This window comes from Poeciliopsis prolifica, unplaced genomic scaffold (assembly GCF_027474105.1).
Source record: "Poeciliopsis prolifica strain line A6 unplaced genomic scaffold, Auburn_PproV2 SCAFFOLD013, whole genome shotgun sequence".
Taxonomy (NCBI): domain Eukaryota; kingdom Metazoa; phylum Chordata; class Actinopteri; order Cyprinodontiformes; family Poeciliidae; genus Poeciliopsis; species Poeciliopsis prolifica.
The window spans coordinates 4,664,927-4,683,693 of NW_026562388.1; the positions used below are offsets into that span (position 1 = coordinate 4,664,927).

The 18,767-nt window shown below is 37.5% G+C and overlaps 1 protein-coding gene across 2 annotated transcripts in view; it reads left to right on the top strand.

Moving 5' to 3' along the window:
• Nucleotides 1-1,063: 1,063 nt before the first annotated feature.
• Nucleotides 1,064-18,767, top strand: part of stxbp6 (syntaxin binding protein 6 (amisyn)) — a 47,183-nt gene continuing 29,479 nt past the window's right edge. Inside the window, exons 1-2 of one of the 2 annotated variants that reach the window (XM_055038420.1) lie at nucleotides 1,064-1,366; nucleotides 9,854-10,063. In XM_055038420.1, coding sequence (XP_054894395.1) covers nucleotides 9,910-10,063 — 154 coding nt within the window. In that variant the 5' untranslated portion in view covers nucleotides 1,064-1,366; nucleotides 9,854-9,909. The remainder of the gene's footprint in view (nucleotides 1,367-9,853; nucleotides 10,064-18,767) is intronic. The other variant, XM_055038421.1, reaches the window with a different exon arrangement.

Below are 18,767 nucleotides of genomic sequence, written 5' to 3' on the forward strand. Positions count from 1 at the left end.
ATGTCAACATGATAAAATTTTAGTTTAAAAGGTGTTGCATGTTTGAAGCAAAGCGATGTTTAGCAACAATCGTTAATGATATAGGGAGTATTTTTCTTAGCCAGTGTCAAATGCCAACAGCAGCACTCAAAGCAAAAAAAAAACAACAACAAACAAACAAACAAAAAAAACAACATATTTATCAATGGTGGAAAGTTTCATATTAACTTTATTACTTCAAATGCATTTATTTTCAGAAATAAGAATGTAGAGAATGCACCAAAACACAAAGCAATGTGGCTCATCATGTAATAATTTATATTAATTAGAAGACCATTTTGTTGTTTTTAAGGAATCTGGCCTGCATTTGTTCCCCTCCAAGTTCATAATCTAAAATACCAAAACTAGTCAAACTGAGACTGTAGGCCTCCACTCTTTTTATGGTGTTCTTTTTTGATAAGAACACCTTATGATTGAGTTAAACAGGAAAAGTAAGCTACGAAGCTGGATCAAACCTGGATGACGTTAAATTACATAGAATAAGAGAGCTGAAGAGCATGGCTTGGCACCAGTATAACAGCTCAATCATCAGAATTAAAGTAATTCAACAGCATAAAAAAATATATCGGCTTCCACACATGTGTGCAAAAGGTCATTTTTGTTGTTTGAGAGCAGTCCATTCAAAACTTTCCAAGGGTTACAAAAAGACATGACTCGACATCAGTTTGATTCTATTTTTTAAAACTGAACAATTAATGTGCTGTCTCACTTTTTTTCTTTCCAAGTATATGCCATCTGAGGGGGTCGGGGTTCCCCCATCCAGGGGCGACATTAATATAAGAACCGCCACTGGTGAAGCTATTTTCTATCTAGTAAGTACACGAAGAGTTAGAAATAGAGTTGCGAGGTATTTTGCCCATCTTTAATCAAGAATAATAATAATAAAAAAGTAATCTTCAAAAAGCTTCTGAAACTATTTGCTGACATGCAGGCGTGGGGTTTGTGTCACAGCCTGCGTGATTGGCGTGCGTGCGTGCGTGTGTGTGTGTGTGTGTGTGGCAAATCTGCTACTGGTTTCCCATTCACAGACAGACAAGAGACCAGAGTCAGACACTGGGTGGCTTCGCAGCACAGGAGGGGAGATAAAAAAACCCCAAAAAAAACCCTCTCCTCCCGCCGCTGAGAAATCAACAGCGACCAGAGACGTGAAGTCGACGCGATGCCAAACACGAAATGCTACAGTTGAGTTTGAGGAGACGGCTACCAATAAGGAAGAGGCTCCAGAAAGTAAGGAGCGCGTGAGCAGTGACAGCTGGATACATAAAGCGAGGGATTAGAGGTCCGCACGTGGGGGGAAAGGACAGGGAGACTCGCTTCAACACGTCAGGTGAGTTCCGCGAAGCTTTACACCTGCCGAAAGAACTGCGTGTCAACACGACGTTTTACCCGCGAGAAAATAGCAGAACCTTGTGTGTGTGTGTTTTTTTTCTTCTACCTTGGCTTCGCGTTTAACAAGCGACTGCGTCAGCAACCTCTCCTGTCCACCACTTTGCGGCGATTCCAGAGCGAGCGAACGCACGCGCTCACCTACTGACAGTGCGCGTGACGGTGTTTTCTTGATCATAAAACTTCGTGAAGCTCGCACTGCAGACGTTATGAGCAAATGTTGTTAATGTTCTTTATCAGCTTCGGAGAAGAAAAACACGCTGAGAAAGTCGTCATTGTTTTGTTGTTGTTTGTTTTTGTTTCTTTTTTTTTCTTTCTTTTGAGCAAACAGCGGATAGTTGGCGTTAATAATTAATCAGGAAATTCCTAAAGGTCAGCCATATCTCAGTGCTTTTAGTCTTTATCATCTCTGCAGGTTTTTACGCTCCTTTTGACGTACTGGATTCCAGCGCCCGGGCTTTAATCATCCAGTATTTGCACAGACAGAGAGATGTGACTTGGAAGGGAAAAATATCCCAGACAGGGAACATTCCTGCCAGCCCAAATTGAATCTGGGTGTTGTCCAAACGGAATAGTTCATTGCCATTACTGGAGGCTGTGCTTCTGTCGTTCCACAATAACGGCTCTGATTTCCTGCAATCACGGTCTCAACTTGAAATTACTTAAGGGAAAATTGAATGCATTGCGTTCTCGATGGGATGTTAGTGGTCTAAATAAGTTGCAATTTGGGGTTATAGACTTGTTTTATCAGGGAGGTTTATTGCATTTCATCAGTAGATGTCAGGGAGGTTTATTGCATTTCATCAGTAGATGTATTGCAAGTGGAATAGAATTCACATTCAGGTGCCTGAAAAGTTATTAATGCAATTTTACATAACGGGAGATCAAATTTTATTGACTCATCATACTAGAACTATGGGGATTATGCCAAGCCAGAGTACTGATTAATCAAGTGCAGTGATGACCATGGACATTAAACCAGGTATTGGTACATTTGGCTGTGTTGACAGGGACTAAGTCCTGCTGGAAAATTGAAAAGGCATCAAAATAAAGCTAGTCTGGAAAGGGAAGCAGAAAGTATTGCAGCATGTAACTGGCTTCTCTGAATTTAGACAAATCGGAAAGACATCAGCACATGGCATTTTCTTTTAAATCATTACGCACTGTGGAAACATTTCAACTGGACCTCAAGCAATTTCTATTTCTCTGGTTTTCCTCCAAACTTTGGAATCTCACTTTCCAAATCAGTTCTGAATAGAGGTCCCTTGTGCAAGATAGTGCATCACAATCATTTCAGAAAATGTGGTTATCCATTAGAACCTTTGTATGTTTAGCTACACTTTTTCCTACCACTCAACTTTCTATTAATTTATCTTTTTATTAATCTTGTGCTTTACTCAAACTTTCTGAAAAACTCCATTTTGTGATTCCACTAGCTGTTAGACACGATCAGCAACATTAACCCATGTAAGTATTCAAATTTATTGCAAAATATGGATGCGTTCATGTGTATACCAAAGTCACATTAGGTGTACCTCTCTTCAGTGAAACTACTTAACCCACTTGAAATGATAAATTGTTTCTTTTCATGCCAGACACCAGGGGCTAATTTGCTCTGGTAAGCAATAAAACATAACTGTATATTATCCCCCATACTTCTTTGTCCACTTACAGTCATCGTTATGTGACCTGTTCAGCTGGCTTTGCCCGTGCATGTCTATGACTTAAAGTCATTTGGTAACATTTTCCTGTGGGCAGAAATGAAAGTATCTTCTGTTCTATGTCAGTTTATGGAGAAAAGGGAGAGTGTACTCGGCGTGCTTATTTTCCTACAAATTGACGCTGATATTTGAGGCCCTGGAGGAAGCAAACTCTCTGAGGCTGTAATCACCATTCCTGTCTTACAACAGTGATTTTCCTTGTGCTGTGAATGTCTGAAACTCTTTTTTTCTTTTTTTTGTATGCATTTAATAGAAAATTAACAACATAAAGATATGCAGCATCTTTACCTCAGAATTGTAGCTATTTTTTCCTCTAGGCACGTGCTCCTGTGCACACTATCTATTGTGGGCATACACAGACATACATTTGTTGCATCTCCCTAATGCACTTTCACATTTGTATTGTTAATGCCTCATGCTGTGGCCTCGTCACATAACAGAGTCATTGTGGTAATGATCCCTGCACTGTTTGAGGTATTGGTTAGTAAGTACACTGCATTTGCTTTTTCCACTATTTACCCAGTTCCATCTCAAATGTTTTACTGCTGTAAGGTGCCTGTAAACAATGAGCTCATTTGGGGGGTTGGCATGCTTTTCAGTGATTCATGCTGAGGTTAGCCCACATCCTTCTCAGCTTTATACCTTCTGCATCGACTGAGTCACCTGGGATAAACTGAGTGAATGTTTTCAGTGTGTGTGTTTTTTTTGTGTGTGTGTTAAGGGAAAATACTCTGGTCTTGTTCAGTATGTTAGTTTAAGGGAGGTCTATTCCTCTGAAGGATTTAGATTTTTTTTTTTACGTAATATACAACGCACCCCGTGGAATGTACTTTACTCAACTTTCTTTGTCTTTTGTCCAACACAGTGCAATGAAAATTTAGCAGATTTTTCTCTATAAAATAGCTTTTCCCATAAAATAAAAATAAAAATAATAAAGCTATTTGTAAACGTAAAAACATTCTGAGGCAAATTCTGAGCCACATAAAAAGGAGAGGTATGTCTCGGATAAACAGGGTATAGGCTCAATAAAAAATACAAAAAATTAAAAATGACTTCTTAAATAGACAGTCAGGATGTGGGCTTTCCAAATAGGATAATGTTTGAACATTTGCTTAAGGTGCATTTCCACTGCAGGAACCTTTTTTCAGGAATATGGGTAGTTTCCTAGAATTGTCTGTGTTTAGTTTTTTTCTCAGTTGTTTTGGCATTTGTTTATGCAGCTCAACCACATCAGCAGAGGTTGCTTACACGAGAAACTTGTCCCTGTAGGGAGTTTGAACATCTGGGATGGACCTAATGGTATTCACATTATACCCATGGTATTTTGTTTTTGGAGAGTGCTGAACGTTTCTGATGGCTGAATATTTCCAGAAATTACTTTTTCTTCCATATTTGAGTTCAATTAGAGCTTACGTCTTCTGATACCTTTACCGCAGTCAAATCCATCCACTCATATTGAATGTTGCAGTGGTTTGTGGGGTTTATGTCATAATGCAGCAGTAAAATCAGTCAGTCTTAGGGGAAATATTGCAATATTTCCCAGAGGTTTTCCATATTGGGTTGTGTGAGGGTGGTAATCAGTTCTAGTTGAATCTTTCCATAAAGTTTGGCGTAACCCTTCTTTTAAAGCATGACGGTTATGAAAAACAAAATGTTTCTACTGTTTTAAACAGAATCTTGTCTGTTGCAGTGGGTAGAGGTCTGTGTTCCCTGACAAAATAGAAGATTTAAGCAGAAAAGCATTCATTATCACCAAATTTTAAAGACAAAATATGTACTTCTTGCCCTGCATGCATTTTTCAGGCAAGTGGCTGAAGTGAATTTTTTTGCTGCGTGTTGGCTGAGCTCCACATTATAGATGGGTCGAGGAAGGTTTTTAATTCTGGAAAAATTCAGAGCAAACTTGTTCCTGCGCTTCAAAAGCATTCAGTTGAGGTGGATTGGGTATCTGACCAGGATGCCTCCAGGGTGCCTCTCTTTGGAGATTCGCAGGTAGACTTCAGAAATCGCTGGAGGGATTGTGTATTCATTCTGGTCTGGAACTGAAGGGATTGAGTTTTTGCCTCCTGGAAAAAACTCAGGAGGCAAAATGAGGAGACTCAAGCCTCCTTATTTGAGGCTTGTGCCTCTCATGAGCAGAAACCTTGATATAGCAGACATAGAATTATGCTCTTAATTTCTTCAAATAATTTGTAAATATTCAGTGTTTCTTATAGCAGAGTTGTACTGTTGCATACATAAAATGGAGACGTATCACAGTCTGGCACTAAAAACTTCAAGGCAAATCTTGAGAAAATAATTTCTGTTTTCTGACCTGTGACATTTAATATCTAGTCATATGGTGATGTTGGACTCCACTCATTCAGTTACTCTTACTGACATGAACCTCTGCTCATTTGTTTTCATGGACGCGAGGAAACTGGGAGTTTTTTCCCCCAGGTCTTGTTCGGAACTTTTGAGTCAACATGAAAGCCGTGTATGAAAGGCTGCAGATGGAGCAAAGTGTTTTGCTACGTCTCTGATACATCTCAGAGAGCGAAGTGCAGAATGACAGAAACTAAATTGTCCTCCCAAATTTCCAAAGCCAGCCAAATATGTGTGGGAGGAGTAGATATGAGCTGCTTGAAGAATACAATTAATAATTTTTTAGTAGGTAATCTGGACAAATCATTATGTCTTGTACTTTCACATAGCGTTTTTTTTTTTTTTTGTGCAGATATTATTACCTTAACAAATTTAGCTTAAACTCCAGTTTCAAGTAAAACCTCTACCACTGTCACGCTTGATTCCTGCTGCTGGTCAAACGTACAGTAATTCTTAGCATAGCTGCAGCCTTGCCAGAAAGAATGTTTGGGCGTTTGTTTATGTACCAGCAGTGTGTCAGTATGTCTGCTAAACAATCTTAGTTGAGTAGAGATGCTGTCAAAACGACTGCCTCAGAGAAAGAAAATTATCATTTGCAATTACCTAGAAGTATTACAAAATGTGTGGGCTCATCTGAAGAGAGCTGATGAAAAGAAATGCCTTCACAATTTGATAGATATGGAGAAATGTAAAAAAAACAAAACATTTTTTTTTCATTTTTGCTGCTTGTTTTTTAATATGGATGTACTGAAAGTTGAAGAACTCTGTACAACCCTCTGTCAGGACCTATAACTAATAACTTATATCTCTAAAAAATAAATGTTGCTGGATCAGGGTCAGAAAAATCTATTTGAAATCAAAACAAATCTACTTTAAACATTCATCATCTTTTGCCTTTACAGATTTTTTTTTCTCCATTTGTTAAATAACACTTCCTGATTACAGAAGGATCATGGTTAAAATATTTATATACCTGCTGTGTGCTGGCTGCTATAAGTTAAACATTTCGATCATTACTTCACTTCTGAAGTCTACGTTCTCTTTTGCCCAGTTTTGCGAACAGGACTGTGCACTTATTAAAGAAGTGACTGTGCAGTCTAACCCACAGACCTCACTCCAGTGAGGTCCCAAGGGACCAGTAAGATTTAACTTTTTCCCGCAAAGTGAGAGAGGAGCAAAGGAATGCAAAAGAAAAAGTACTGGTCCTTCGACTCCTGTGCACCATATAACCTCAGTTAATGAAGTGTTTTGGGTGAAAATGAGGTGACGAATAGTGCTAGATGCATGTGCATTGCCTTCACTACCACAGTAGCTCCTTGGCTACAGTTGCTCAGCCTCGTGCTGTTCGGGTTTTGTAAGACTTTACAAAGTCATACCATAAGCTGCACACTAGCTGGCTACATTTCAATGCCTGGAGATTTCAGTCCCCTCCTCCTCATATTCCTACTTGTTTTCCTCCTTGTGTCCCTGTCGTGTTATCCCTTCTCCCTGATGTTATGCTTCGCTGGGCCACCTGAGGGAAGATGTGTGCTAGTGTCGGCTTCAGGGGTAATATAGGGAGCTATGAGACTAGACCAGCTTTTTTGTTGATTTCTGACTTCTGTGTGCAGCTTGGTTACTAACATGAAAATTAAATGGAAACATTTGCTTGTAAGGAACTGTTCAATGTTGTATAAAAATCTCTAAGAGGTAGAAGGAAGAATTCAACGGTGTAAATGTCATTTCAAAGTTTGCTGTCTGGCTTTTCGTGCAGTTGGTCATCTGAAACGTAGACGTCTGTGATCCAAGTTCCCGCTGTGCTGTACAGAGCAAGCAAACTCACAGGTTGTCTGAAAAACAATCTGAAAACTTTATATTGCTTTATTGATCTGTTTTCTCAGGATACAAGATGCCTGAGGGACTGAGTGTAAATCTTAACTTTAAGTTTTGGGTCATTTTTATGTGGGGTGAAATTGTGCTGCTCTGATGGGAGGCTAGTGAATAATGCAGTCAAAGAAATTAATGCTCTGATACCAAAAGACACTAAAACTAGTTTTAGATCGGATAACCATTTGCCACACCATGTATTTATTAACATTCTTTTGTCAAGAACAGTCTCAGTCGAGCAGCAATATGCTTGAAAACTAGTTGATGTAATGTATAGCATAGACTATAGTCAGGAGCGCCATATAGGGGGGAAAAGTTATGACAATTCCAAGGGCCCCCGACCAACAGACGGACCTTCAAAATTTATTCATTTAATTTTTTTTTGTTCATAGAAATAAAAAAAAAATGAGGCCACTGTTTTCTAAAATTGTTTTTAGCAGTAAAAATTATTTTTTTGTCATGAGGCCCAAGATTCCTGGTGGCGCCCCTGGCTATAGTTAACACGTTCAAATGTACCCATTTTTAACATGTTTGTAGGTTATGGTTTTGTGATTTTTAACAGTGTATTCTAAGACTTTTTGTTCTGCTTACCTGATATAAATTAATTAAATCCTACAGGAAGTTTAAAAAACTGTTTTGTTTATGTGAGCAAGTGTTTTTGATGAGGGGATTGTTTAGTGGTATGCCTTGCTTTGTCTTGCTGTAGAGTAATTCATCCTCAGGTTGAGACTGACAGAGTGGTTTGTCAGCACTAAGGTGGCATATGTGGTGTATAATGTTAGCCGCTATGTGTCTCGAATGAATGCCTGCGGCTGAGACAATGATTAAGTTCTGCAGGACTCTTGAGGGCATTTAGATCTAAATAGCCCACTTCTTTATGACCATCTACTGCACTTGCAGGTAGTGAAACCAAAGCAGCATAGTATTTCCTGATATTAGACATACTGCTGCTTTGTCTTTAATGTGTCCCATCTGTCTATAAGATAAACATTTACTGGTAGATGTTGATGTGTAATGATGGGGGGGCAATTTTTGTTCTGCGTCAGGGTATCTTGACAGTTTTCAAATGGCTTTAGCTGAAGTCATTTCATTTTTGCAAGTACCTTCAGAGCAGAACGTAAAAACAATGTAGTTGTAAAGAATTTTGAAGAATTTTCTTTCTTTCACTTTTCATTTCTGTTTTAAAGTGGCAATAAGAGCTATACCAAGTTGCAAGTGTAAAAATTCAGATGTGGATTTTAAATGTGTAATTATTCAGCTGACACTTTGTTCATGGTCAGTCTTATTTTTCTGATATTTCAGATTTTGTGCTAGTTAAATATGCATACCTATTTTTTTTATATATATAAAAGTAACACCATATCAGGACTTTTGTGTTCTTCCTTCAGGATACCCACTGTTTCACCAGTCTAATTTATTGCACAAGTGCTGTTTTACACAACAGTTGGTGTTTGCAAGTATTTTTAATGATGCTGACCAGCATTTTGAAGCTGTGATAGATAAAAACCTGCACTGCAAACATGGCTTTCACATACCAGAGACTTTCTCCCGTTGCCAAAGAATGAAATGGTGCTAATGAGGCACCATGCCTGGAAATGGATGGATGAAAAAAGTTAGGATATAACTTCTGATTGAAGAATACCATTCTTGCTTCTTTTTCAGTGAAAACTTGGCCTTGAGTTAATATGCAAAGTCTGCGATATTTATGGTTTAACAGAAAGCTGGTGCAGCAAGCCAGAGGTTTTTATTGAGCAGTGGTCTTTCTGTAAAGTATTTAGAGATGCAAATACTGCATGTTGTTAACACAGTAGGAAATTTTCCCATCACAATAAGGTAACAAAAACTAGAACCCATTTTTAAATAAAAAGTAGTAGTTTGAATGAGGTGATATTTCTGTGCTAGATTGAGCTGATTCTTTGCTTAGATTAGAAATGATCTGACTTACAGATCTCACTGTGTGAATTACAAAATAGTCATGTTCAGCTACCTTAAAACAGGCAAAGTTATTCCCCAGAGATTGAGTCCACTTTCTCACAGTGCTGAATTTTGTCAATGTAATGTATATGCATGTAGTTTTGTGATGCTAAAAGGCTAATCACATTTTTTTGGCAAACTGTTGCTCACCATTGTTCATCCTGTTCGCTGGTTTGATAATCCTTTTTTTTTCTACTATAAAGTTAAACAGTTCGGAGACAATTATTGTCAAATTTTTACAATTATGAGTCTTCACTTAGTACAAAATAATGAACCAAGTATACAGTATGTTGTGGGTGTTGTACTATAATCTAAAATTAACACTTAATAAACTATTTTATGTAGTTCTTACAATGATATTTAAAATACATAGACAAGTGGTTGTATTTGATGGACTTCCAGAAGTGTGAATTAGAATTTGACTCTTTACACAATGCAGAACATCCTCTTTCTGCCTAATTAAATTTGCTCTGTCTGTTCTTCTCTTCTCCTCTTCATTGAAGATTGGACCCCTCCATCTAGTCGTTTTTTCATCTGTTTATTTCTGCCTGTGTCGGAGATGAGTGCCAAGTCAGCCATCAACAAGGAGCTCTTCACACCCCACGATGAGAAGATGCTTGCTGGCGTACAGGTGAAGAGGAGGACAAAGAAGAAGATACCTTTCCTGGCCACTGGTGGGCAGGGAGATTACATGACTTTCATTTGCCTCTCAGGTAGCAACACCTCTCTTTCTTTCTGCATGTAAATTTAAATTACTTTTATCGATACGTTTGTCACCTTCTGCATTTACTGTGCTTTTGCAACCATTTCAGCATTTGCAGCATGGCAAGCCCAAGTGTTTCTGTTATATTTTCACCCGCAGGCATGTTTATTTTTGCTGTCAAGATAATGCCATTCTCAATAAGTTCAGCCAAAAGACATGTTGTCAGTCCTACTTAAGTGGATTAGATTTGAATTTGAAGTGAATATTTAACTTTGAACTCTCTGTTTGTGGCTTATTCCTTCTTAGCAGCCGTCATCATCCCCATCCCCACTTTTCATAATTCACTCAGAGGTAGCTCAGCTCCTCCATAGCATGTTTTACAGCAGGTTTGCAACATGGATTGTACTGTGTTACATCTTCATTGTAAATAGTTGTTTTCTGCCTGTAGTCCATTGCAAACCTCAAAACGGTACTTAGCCGAAGTGCATAGTGATTTAAAGTTCAGCCTGCAGTCTTCACACCTGCTTGAAATTTCAAATAGCAGTCCGTTTTGACCCAGCAATCAGGTGTCTGCTAGAAAGTGAAAGATTGAGTGGAGTTTTATATTTCACCATGACAATGAAATTGAGAACACTTCAGATGAATTAAAAGAATGTATTGTGGGGAAAACAAAGGTTTGGATTGGTCTAGTCTAGACCCAGAACTGAATGTGATAGAAAATCTGTGAAGTCACTGAGGGGAGCTGTGGACAAGAGATGTCCTCACAATTTGATAGATTTGAAAAACCTTTGCAGGCAGGGTGAACATATGTGACCTAGTCAGGATGTGGCATGGCGGGTCACTGTCAAAGAAGGAAAACAAATCTAAAACAACCAAAAAAAAGGTGGTTAAACAAATTTAGTTTAAAGGTGCCTTTACTTAGTGTTTTTAAATAATGTTTCTTTTTCCATTGAATTGTACAGGGTAAATATCAGATACATATGTTACATAAATAAGTATATAAGTGATTTACCAGTGTGTGTGGCAGTTTCATTCAATACCCTGTAGCTGTAGACATTACTGTTTTGTTTTGACTCGAAACATTACGTATGTTGTAAAGCTGTTCACTATTTATCTATTGTGTTCAAAAGGTCTTTTACTCTAACACTACAGCTCAGAAGTTAGCTACATATTTTAGAAGAGGGGCTTTTTTAAGTCATTTATGAGTCATTTCTCATTTAATGTGGATATTATTAATGTTCACAGCTTGTAACGCTCACCTTGTCAGATGTTTAGGACCAGTTTTTTGCTTGGCTTAGAGAAAATTTAGGTTTCAGAATATACCTTTTTTTATTACTTTCACAAATGTAAATGTGTGCTGGTGTTTTCGCACCTAAGAACTCAAGTTGAAATTTAAGTGAGACATTTCAATATTAAACAGAGCTTAAACAGAGTCAGATCTAGAAGTTGGTTAACACAGGCCCCAGAGGATGGGAAATTGACACCACTCCACTGGAATTAAATTAAGCATTTGAAGTGACATCGTATGAATCATTGAACAATGGCCATGCACATCTGGAAGATTTTAGTCTATCATTTAGTATGTTTAGAATCCATCTGTTATTTTAACACATCTTGACCTAAAATAGCATAATTTGACCAAACGTTCATAAAATTTTCACATTTATTTATTTATTTTTTTACATTGGGTTTATTTATGTACTATATGCATTTCATTATTATATTCTTGAAAATGATCTAATGAATTCCGGCTCATTAAAAACCATGTTCTCATTGCTTGAATAGGCCTGTTTCCCCTTCTGGAGAAGATAAAGTTACTACGAGCTGACATGAAAGAAAGATTACAACATTCCTCTCACTTTTTCTGGCAGACTCATCTGGTTTGTTTGTCTTCCTATTTAAGGCGTTGTCTGGTTAGCAACCACTACACTGCTTATTGCAACCATGTGTAAAAAAGACTTTATTGCCTCCTTATGATGGCAGTATAAAATGTTATAGTATTCAGTTACAGTACCTTGAAAAAGTACTCAAGATAATGAGTATTCATGACCTTTTTCGGAATTGTTACAACCACAAACTTTGATGTTTTATTTGCACACAATTGTGAAGTGGAAGAAATGTTTTATTTTAGTATTTATTTGTTTTACTTAAAACTTGAATGTGCCTGTGTTCAGCTTCCTGATGCTTTGTAGAACCACCTGCCCTTTTAATTATGACCATAAGTTATTTGGTATATGTCTCTACCAGCTTTGTCTTTTTTCCTAAAGGCTGTCAGACTAGATGCACAGTATCTGGAAATAGGCAATTTTCTAGTCTCGAAACCAGAACATTCTCAATTAAATGTAGCTTTAGACTTTGACTATGCTATTCTAGCTATTAAATTCATTTTTTGTTCATAATCAATAAATTAATCAATCAAATTTTATTTGTATAGCACATTTCAGCAGCAAGGGATTTCAAAGTGCTTTACATCATAACAAACACAAAAACGCAAAGTCAGGCAACATAAAATCATCAGAACATGACATTAAGTCAAGTTCCATCATTAAATATAGAATTGATTACATTTCAAATACAATTCTAAACAGGTGGGTTTTTTTCAGTCGAGTTTTTAATGTTCTCTCGAACCTCTGAGGCCTTCACGACAGAACTGGATTTGCACTGAGATTAAATTGGACTCTTGATGAGTCCAAATAAAGTTTGTTGTATCTGTATCTCAGATTAATAAGGGTTTCAATAGATTTAAATAGGCTGGATTCTATGTCACCCTGCTTAGATTTTTACTTCAGACATTTTGAAAACAAAAATCTTGCTACCAGTAAAATTATGTTTTGTTTAAGTGGGATAAATGCTTTGGCAGTGAAACAGCCAAAGCATTTTGGCTGATGCATGAGAAAGCTCATGCATCAGTTTTTCCAACTTCTCAAATCTTCATCATAAGATCAACCAAAGTCTCTAATACAGCTCATATGTGAGCACACATGCTCTGCCAATATGTTTATGAATGTTTTCTATTAGGAACAAATTTTAAATCCCTTTAAAGTTATTTTAGTGGAAAATTTCTAGATATATTCTCATGAGTCTGCACTGGAGTCATGGAGTTGATCCTGGCTTATGAATGGAAGAGATTGATGTGTGAAGTTAAGGACTGAAGCATTTATTTACTGCTTATGCAGCACAGATGAATTGTTTTTTCCTGTTTTGTTCTTGAATCAATTTAGGCTGTAAATTGTTCTTTCCTCCCCCCACCAGTCAAAATAGATAGAACAGACATTTCTAATCCTCTAATAAGAGACAGCAAGCAATTTAAAATTACTTTTTTTTATACTTTATTTTTGTCATTTTAGCAGTTTTAAAGATACACATACACCGTGTTCCAAATTATTATGCAAATTGGATTTAAGTGTCATAAAGATTACATTTTCTGTGGTGCTATTAAATTTATAGATGGTATTGTGTGTCTGGGCTCTTTGAATCACTGTAGTTAATTTCAGAGAGCTGGTTGATTAGTTTGTCTGGAGAGCTCAGTTAAAGGAGATTTATTTAAGAAGGATGTTCCACATTATTAAGCAAGCCACAGGTTTCAAGCAATATGGGAAAGAGAAAGGATCTCTGGTGGTGAAAATCAACATAGTGTCGTGCCGTGTGACAAGATATGAAAACATTAGATATTTAATGAAAACTCAGGCGTTACCATATAATTTGGAACATGATGCACATACATTGAACAATTGGACCCCCCCTCCAACAAAAATTACAGAGCAACTAGTTTGACAGGAGCAGTTGAGTAATAATCAACAAAAAGTAGGTAATTACATTAACTATACAGCTGGTGTCAAGCTCTGATGAATGTTCAATTTCTTCCAGTACTTATTGTATTTATAGTGCATGAATTTCCAGTCCAAAAATGATGTTTCCACATCAAGCCACTTCCGAATTATGGCTTTCTTTGCAGCTGCTAATAATATTAATAGGAGACATCTATCAGACTTCTTCAGATCCTGGGGTAAATTACCCAGGAAAACCACAGTGAAATAAGCAATTTAAAATTTTAAAATGAAACAGATCCCTACCTGATAACACAAAATGCCCTAACTTTCACAAGTAAGAGTTTGCATCTTGTTGTAATTGGAGCCGTCTCATGTGTGAGTAGAATTGACAATTATCTGCTAAATAAAAGAGCTGCTCCACCAGGCTTGCCAAAATACATTGATTTCCTTTCTTCAGTTGAAAAATCTCCTGACTCAGCTGGCGTGTTGTAAAACACGTGGGATTGCAGTGTCTAAGGCAAGATCACAAGATCTCGTGACTCCTTCTTTTTTTTCTTTTTCAGCCAATAAAGCATTGTTCTGAGCTTTACTCATGAGTTTCTTTGTGTGTACTGTGCATCGAAACCATGAACGTGAAAGCAGCCAGCTCATGCCTCCTAAGAGCTCGTTGGATACAATGGGACTTTGAGCGTACAGCATGTGTGTGATTATCTGTGAGAGCACACTGTGTGTACATGAGAGGAAGAGGGGGAGGGGAGTCACTGACAGCCTCTTGGTTACAGTAGCAGAGAGTTGATGCCTGAGGGCCGTACAGTGGCAGAGTTACGCAATCTGTGGGATGTCATTACTGAAGAAAACCCACTGTGTTAGAAGCTGTCCTGTGAATACCCCCACAGGCGCCTCACTATCAAACTGAGCCAGGCGAAGCACCAGGAGATCACTGCTTTTCTCATTTCTAATCTCATAGCTGAGGTGCTGTCACAAGAGAGAGAATCAAAGGATCTTCAACTAATATGTAAAAAGTCTCATGCACACAGTTTTAAAATGGTAATTTGTAGCAGATAGTCCTCTTGCCTGTAGTTTAAATTATGCAACTTCCCCCTGTGGGTGTAGTGTTTAGCTTTAGCTTTCTTGTCAGTGTGGGGATTTGTAAGGCTTTGTTTTGTCTAATTGCTGAAAGCATGTTTGTATTCTGCAAAGAGTTGAGTTTATCACTGAAATACACAACAAAGAGCTGAGGCGGCTTGCAGTTGGTGAGCTGCGTGCTGTCAGGATAACATGTGGTTCAGGTCTGGTTCTGCTGACTTAGCAAACTGTTCTTTACCTTCGGGGGGAAGTTTGGAAAAGAGTATCACCTTAGCTAACAGGAGCTGCGGTAAACTATTTTTCTGTCACAGGGCAATGATATGCTCTGGAGTCTGTTTAATCCTGCTACAAGGTTCAATTCAAAATTGTTTTGGTTTGTGATGCTGTTACTGACGAAGTTCACCGTTAGCAGTCATGCCTCAGAATTCCATTCCCTTTTCTTGATTTTATTCCCAGCTTTTTATGACCAGCAGGAGAGAAACAGTCTGCAAGCCCTGTCTCTAGAGGCACCTCATAACTGACTTGTCACGAGCCAGTGTGCATAAGCATCCGTTTGCATTTATTCAATAGTAGGAATAGACATTTAGACGTGAAAAGGCTGCACATAAATTAGAATTTTACCTCTACTTTATGCACAAAGAATAACTTTTTTGCTACCGGAGCAAAATTATGTTTAAAACCAACATAATTTGGTTTGTTGCCTGTTTAGTGTTGAGCTTCGGGAGGCCTCTTTGATCTTAAACAAATGTATATCTGCACAGAACCATGTGTGAATGCTTCAACAACATCAGGAATCTTGATGACATGGGAGACTGCTGGAGGTTTGCCAGAAGCAGAACTTGGGCCGTATCGGTCGGTGAGACTCCTCTTTGATCACTGGACATCATGTGGTGCCTTTACGGCTGGACCTCAGAACTCAAACACTGGGCCGCCCACTGGATGTTTGGCAGCAGGGATGTTAGGCCATTTGAGCAAGATAAGAAACATGGAAGCTTCAGTGGAGGCAGCTTGTTAGTCAGCTTTGTATATTTATTTTTCAATATTCTAATCTGATAGAAAAATATCTTTGCTCGGTTGTATCCCCTTTTCTTATTCAAGCTAAAATATGCTGACATTTTTACTTATTTTTGTGGTTAAGTTTCTGTGCATGTTTGTATTTTTTTAGCTGTCAGCTCTGGTGCTGTGGAGGTTTCTGAAGTAAAACATGAAACCACTACATTAGTTTGTAGACATGATGATCAGTGTCCTTGTGCTCAGCATGTTTGTGTGATGTTGTGTGTCCGTTAACATGTTTGATCTTGTCCCGTGCATGTGGTGCATTTGTTATAGAGACAGCAAATGACTTTTTTTTTCATGTATTTTCAATGCTGAGTGAATTACTTTTTAAGGCCCTTTGGATATATAGATTGCCATTGTGACTGCACAAGGTTGTGCATTGCATTTCTGTACTTTTAATGTCACTCATCTTGACTGGTCTTGGGATTATTGATTGGCTGGAAGATGAATGTGTAGTCCGCTGATTTATTAAAGCGCTTAATGTGGTCAGCGACTCCCAACACTTATGATCTTGCCGACTCCTTAAATTTCATTCTTGTAGCACTTTCATATTAATACATTTCATTTATTGTTTTGTTTTCTTTTGCCATTGTTTTTTCTTTTTTAGCTCTTTTCAAGCCTTAAAAGAACCTTACATAAGTATTAATACTATTTTGTCAAGTTAAAACCACAAACCTCTCTGATTTTTAATTCTAACACAAAGCAGTTGGTAGTTTTTATGTACAACTCAATAACCCAGCTCAATGTGAAAGTTTACAGTGCATATAGGTTCAGCTTTTTTGAATTAACATTTTGTAGGATGATCTTTTCCTGCAATTATATCTGTAAATCTTTTTGGGAATGTCTTTGCCATCTTTGATGTTGAACAATGTGCTGCTGGTTTATGAGTAGAAGTTTTGAATTCTTTTTAATAAAAAAAAACCCAACAGAAAGAACAGTGTAGTATTTCATGTTTACAGTCCGAAAAAGTGTGTGCTTTCCATTTTGTTGCATCCAATGAAGCAAGGTAAGCAACATAGTAAATTTAGCAACAATTTACTATGTTTCTGGCTGGATGGCATGAGGCCCAGCAGCTTAAAACTATTTCATTTATGCAGCAACATCTTATGTTATTCTGCAACTAGTTATGATTTACATGGTTGATTGGTTTACAAAGTAAATGTCCATTACAACAGACCTAAATTGTATATTAAATTGCCAGCAGATGTTGCCAGCAGATGTTGCTTTGTCATTTGATCATATTACTTTCCTTTGGCATTTCTACCCCCAGCTGCACCCAAACATTTAATCTTTTTAGGAATTCAATCTCTTCTGCTGTGGCCTCCACAGAAAGACTCCAAGAATTACATTACTACTCAGAAAGTATAATAAAACTTTTGAATTGTTTTACATAATTTTTTAGATAAACAAATGGAAACTATTTTGTATACTAGCAGCTGATCAGTTGGTCTTGTTCTCTGACACTTGTTCTTTCCAACAGCGCACACACAGAAGCTCACAGCAGGTGTAGATGGTAGATGAAAAGCTCGGGTTCGCTGCATGTCGCCTTTGTTGTGAGTGGGGCTGTGCATACAATGCCTCTCTGTGTGGAAATGGTGAGCCTGTTTCGTCCAGAGTGAAGTATGCGTGTCTGTGTGTGTGTATCCTGGGAATTTTGTGCATACCTCAGTGGTTCTCAAAGCTCGCTTCATTGTACTTTTTTTGTGCAACACCCAAGCAGTCTATCTCCATGAGCTGCTGCTTCTGCCCACTGCCCTTGAACTCATCTTGCGCACATTTAAAAGGCTTCTTAGAAAAACACGAGAGAGAATGACAGTGTTTTTGCTCAATAATGCCTTAACCTCAGAGGGTGTAATTTAATTTAATCTTCAAGACACACTGTAAATTTATTGTTGAAAAGCTGCGAAGGTCATCACAAGGCAAAATGGCAAGCCATTTTGTGTATTTAAATAAGGTGCTTTGAGCACAGAATTGGTAGGTTTAATTTCAAAGTCAACATCAAGAGGTGATGAGTTGCTTGTACATTACTACTGCAATGTTAAGAACTTTAAGTTATTCTCTTTATTTATTGCTTAGACCACTTTGTTCGGTGATTCAATTCAAGATTACCCACAAATGTGTGCTAAAAATTAAACTCAGTAGTGAAAATAGGTTAAATCAGTGTTTTTCAACCTTTTCTACAAATACTACCTTTGTAATTGCTCTTAATCATTGACACTGTTTTTCTGGTTGAATGATCAGGGTAATGGTAAAGTCCATGGTAGTTTAAGATGAGCATGCTAGATCTTGCCTGCCAGCCATCGTCCTCAAAACTTTAACTTACCACAAACAGAATATATCTCCCATAAAAATCAAGATCAATACAAATGACAAGAAATGCTATTCTGGGTTACTCATGAAGTTGACTCCTCCATCACTGCAGTACATTTATAGCTGATCAAGATAACTAAATTTGTTGCACCCATCCACTAACTATTTTATGCAAACTGTGAAATGTCAGCATGTGAAATCAAACATGTATTATTATATATATATTGCGAGCATAAAGAACTACCACATCACACACTTTTTACATCTCATTATAGAGATGTAAGAAGTTGTTAGTATTTATTTTATTTCTTGTATATTTATTTCTTACAGACATCTTCTATTCTTTCTTTGTCTATTTAAAACCATACTGAATCTATTTTTTCAGCAGAAACCTTAAGGTAACTCGCTCAGTGTAATGTAATGGTTTCTATTGTTATGCATTGGAAATTTACAAAACTCTTAAATTCTGTGCAGATGTCATTGTTAAAAAAT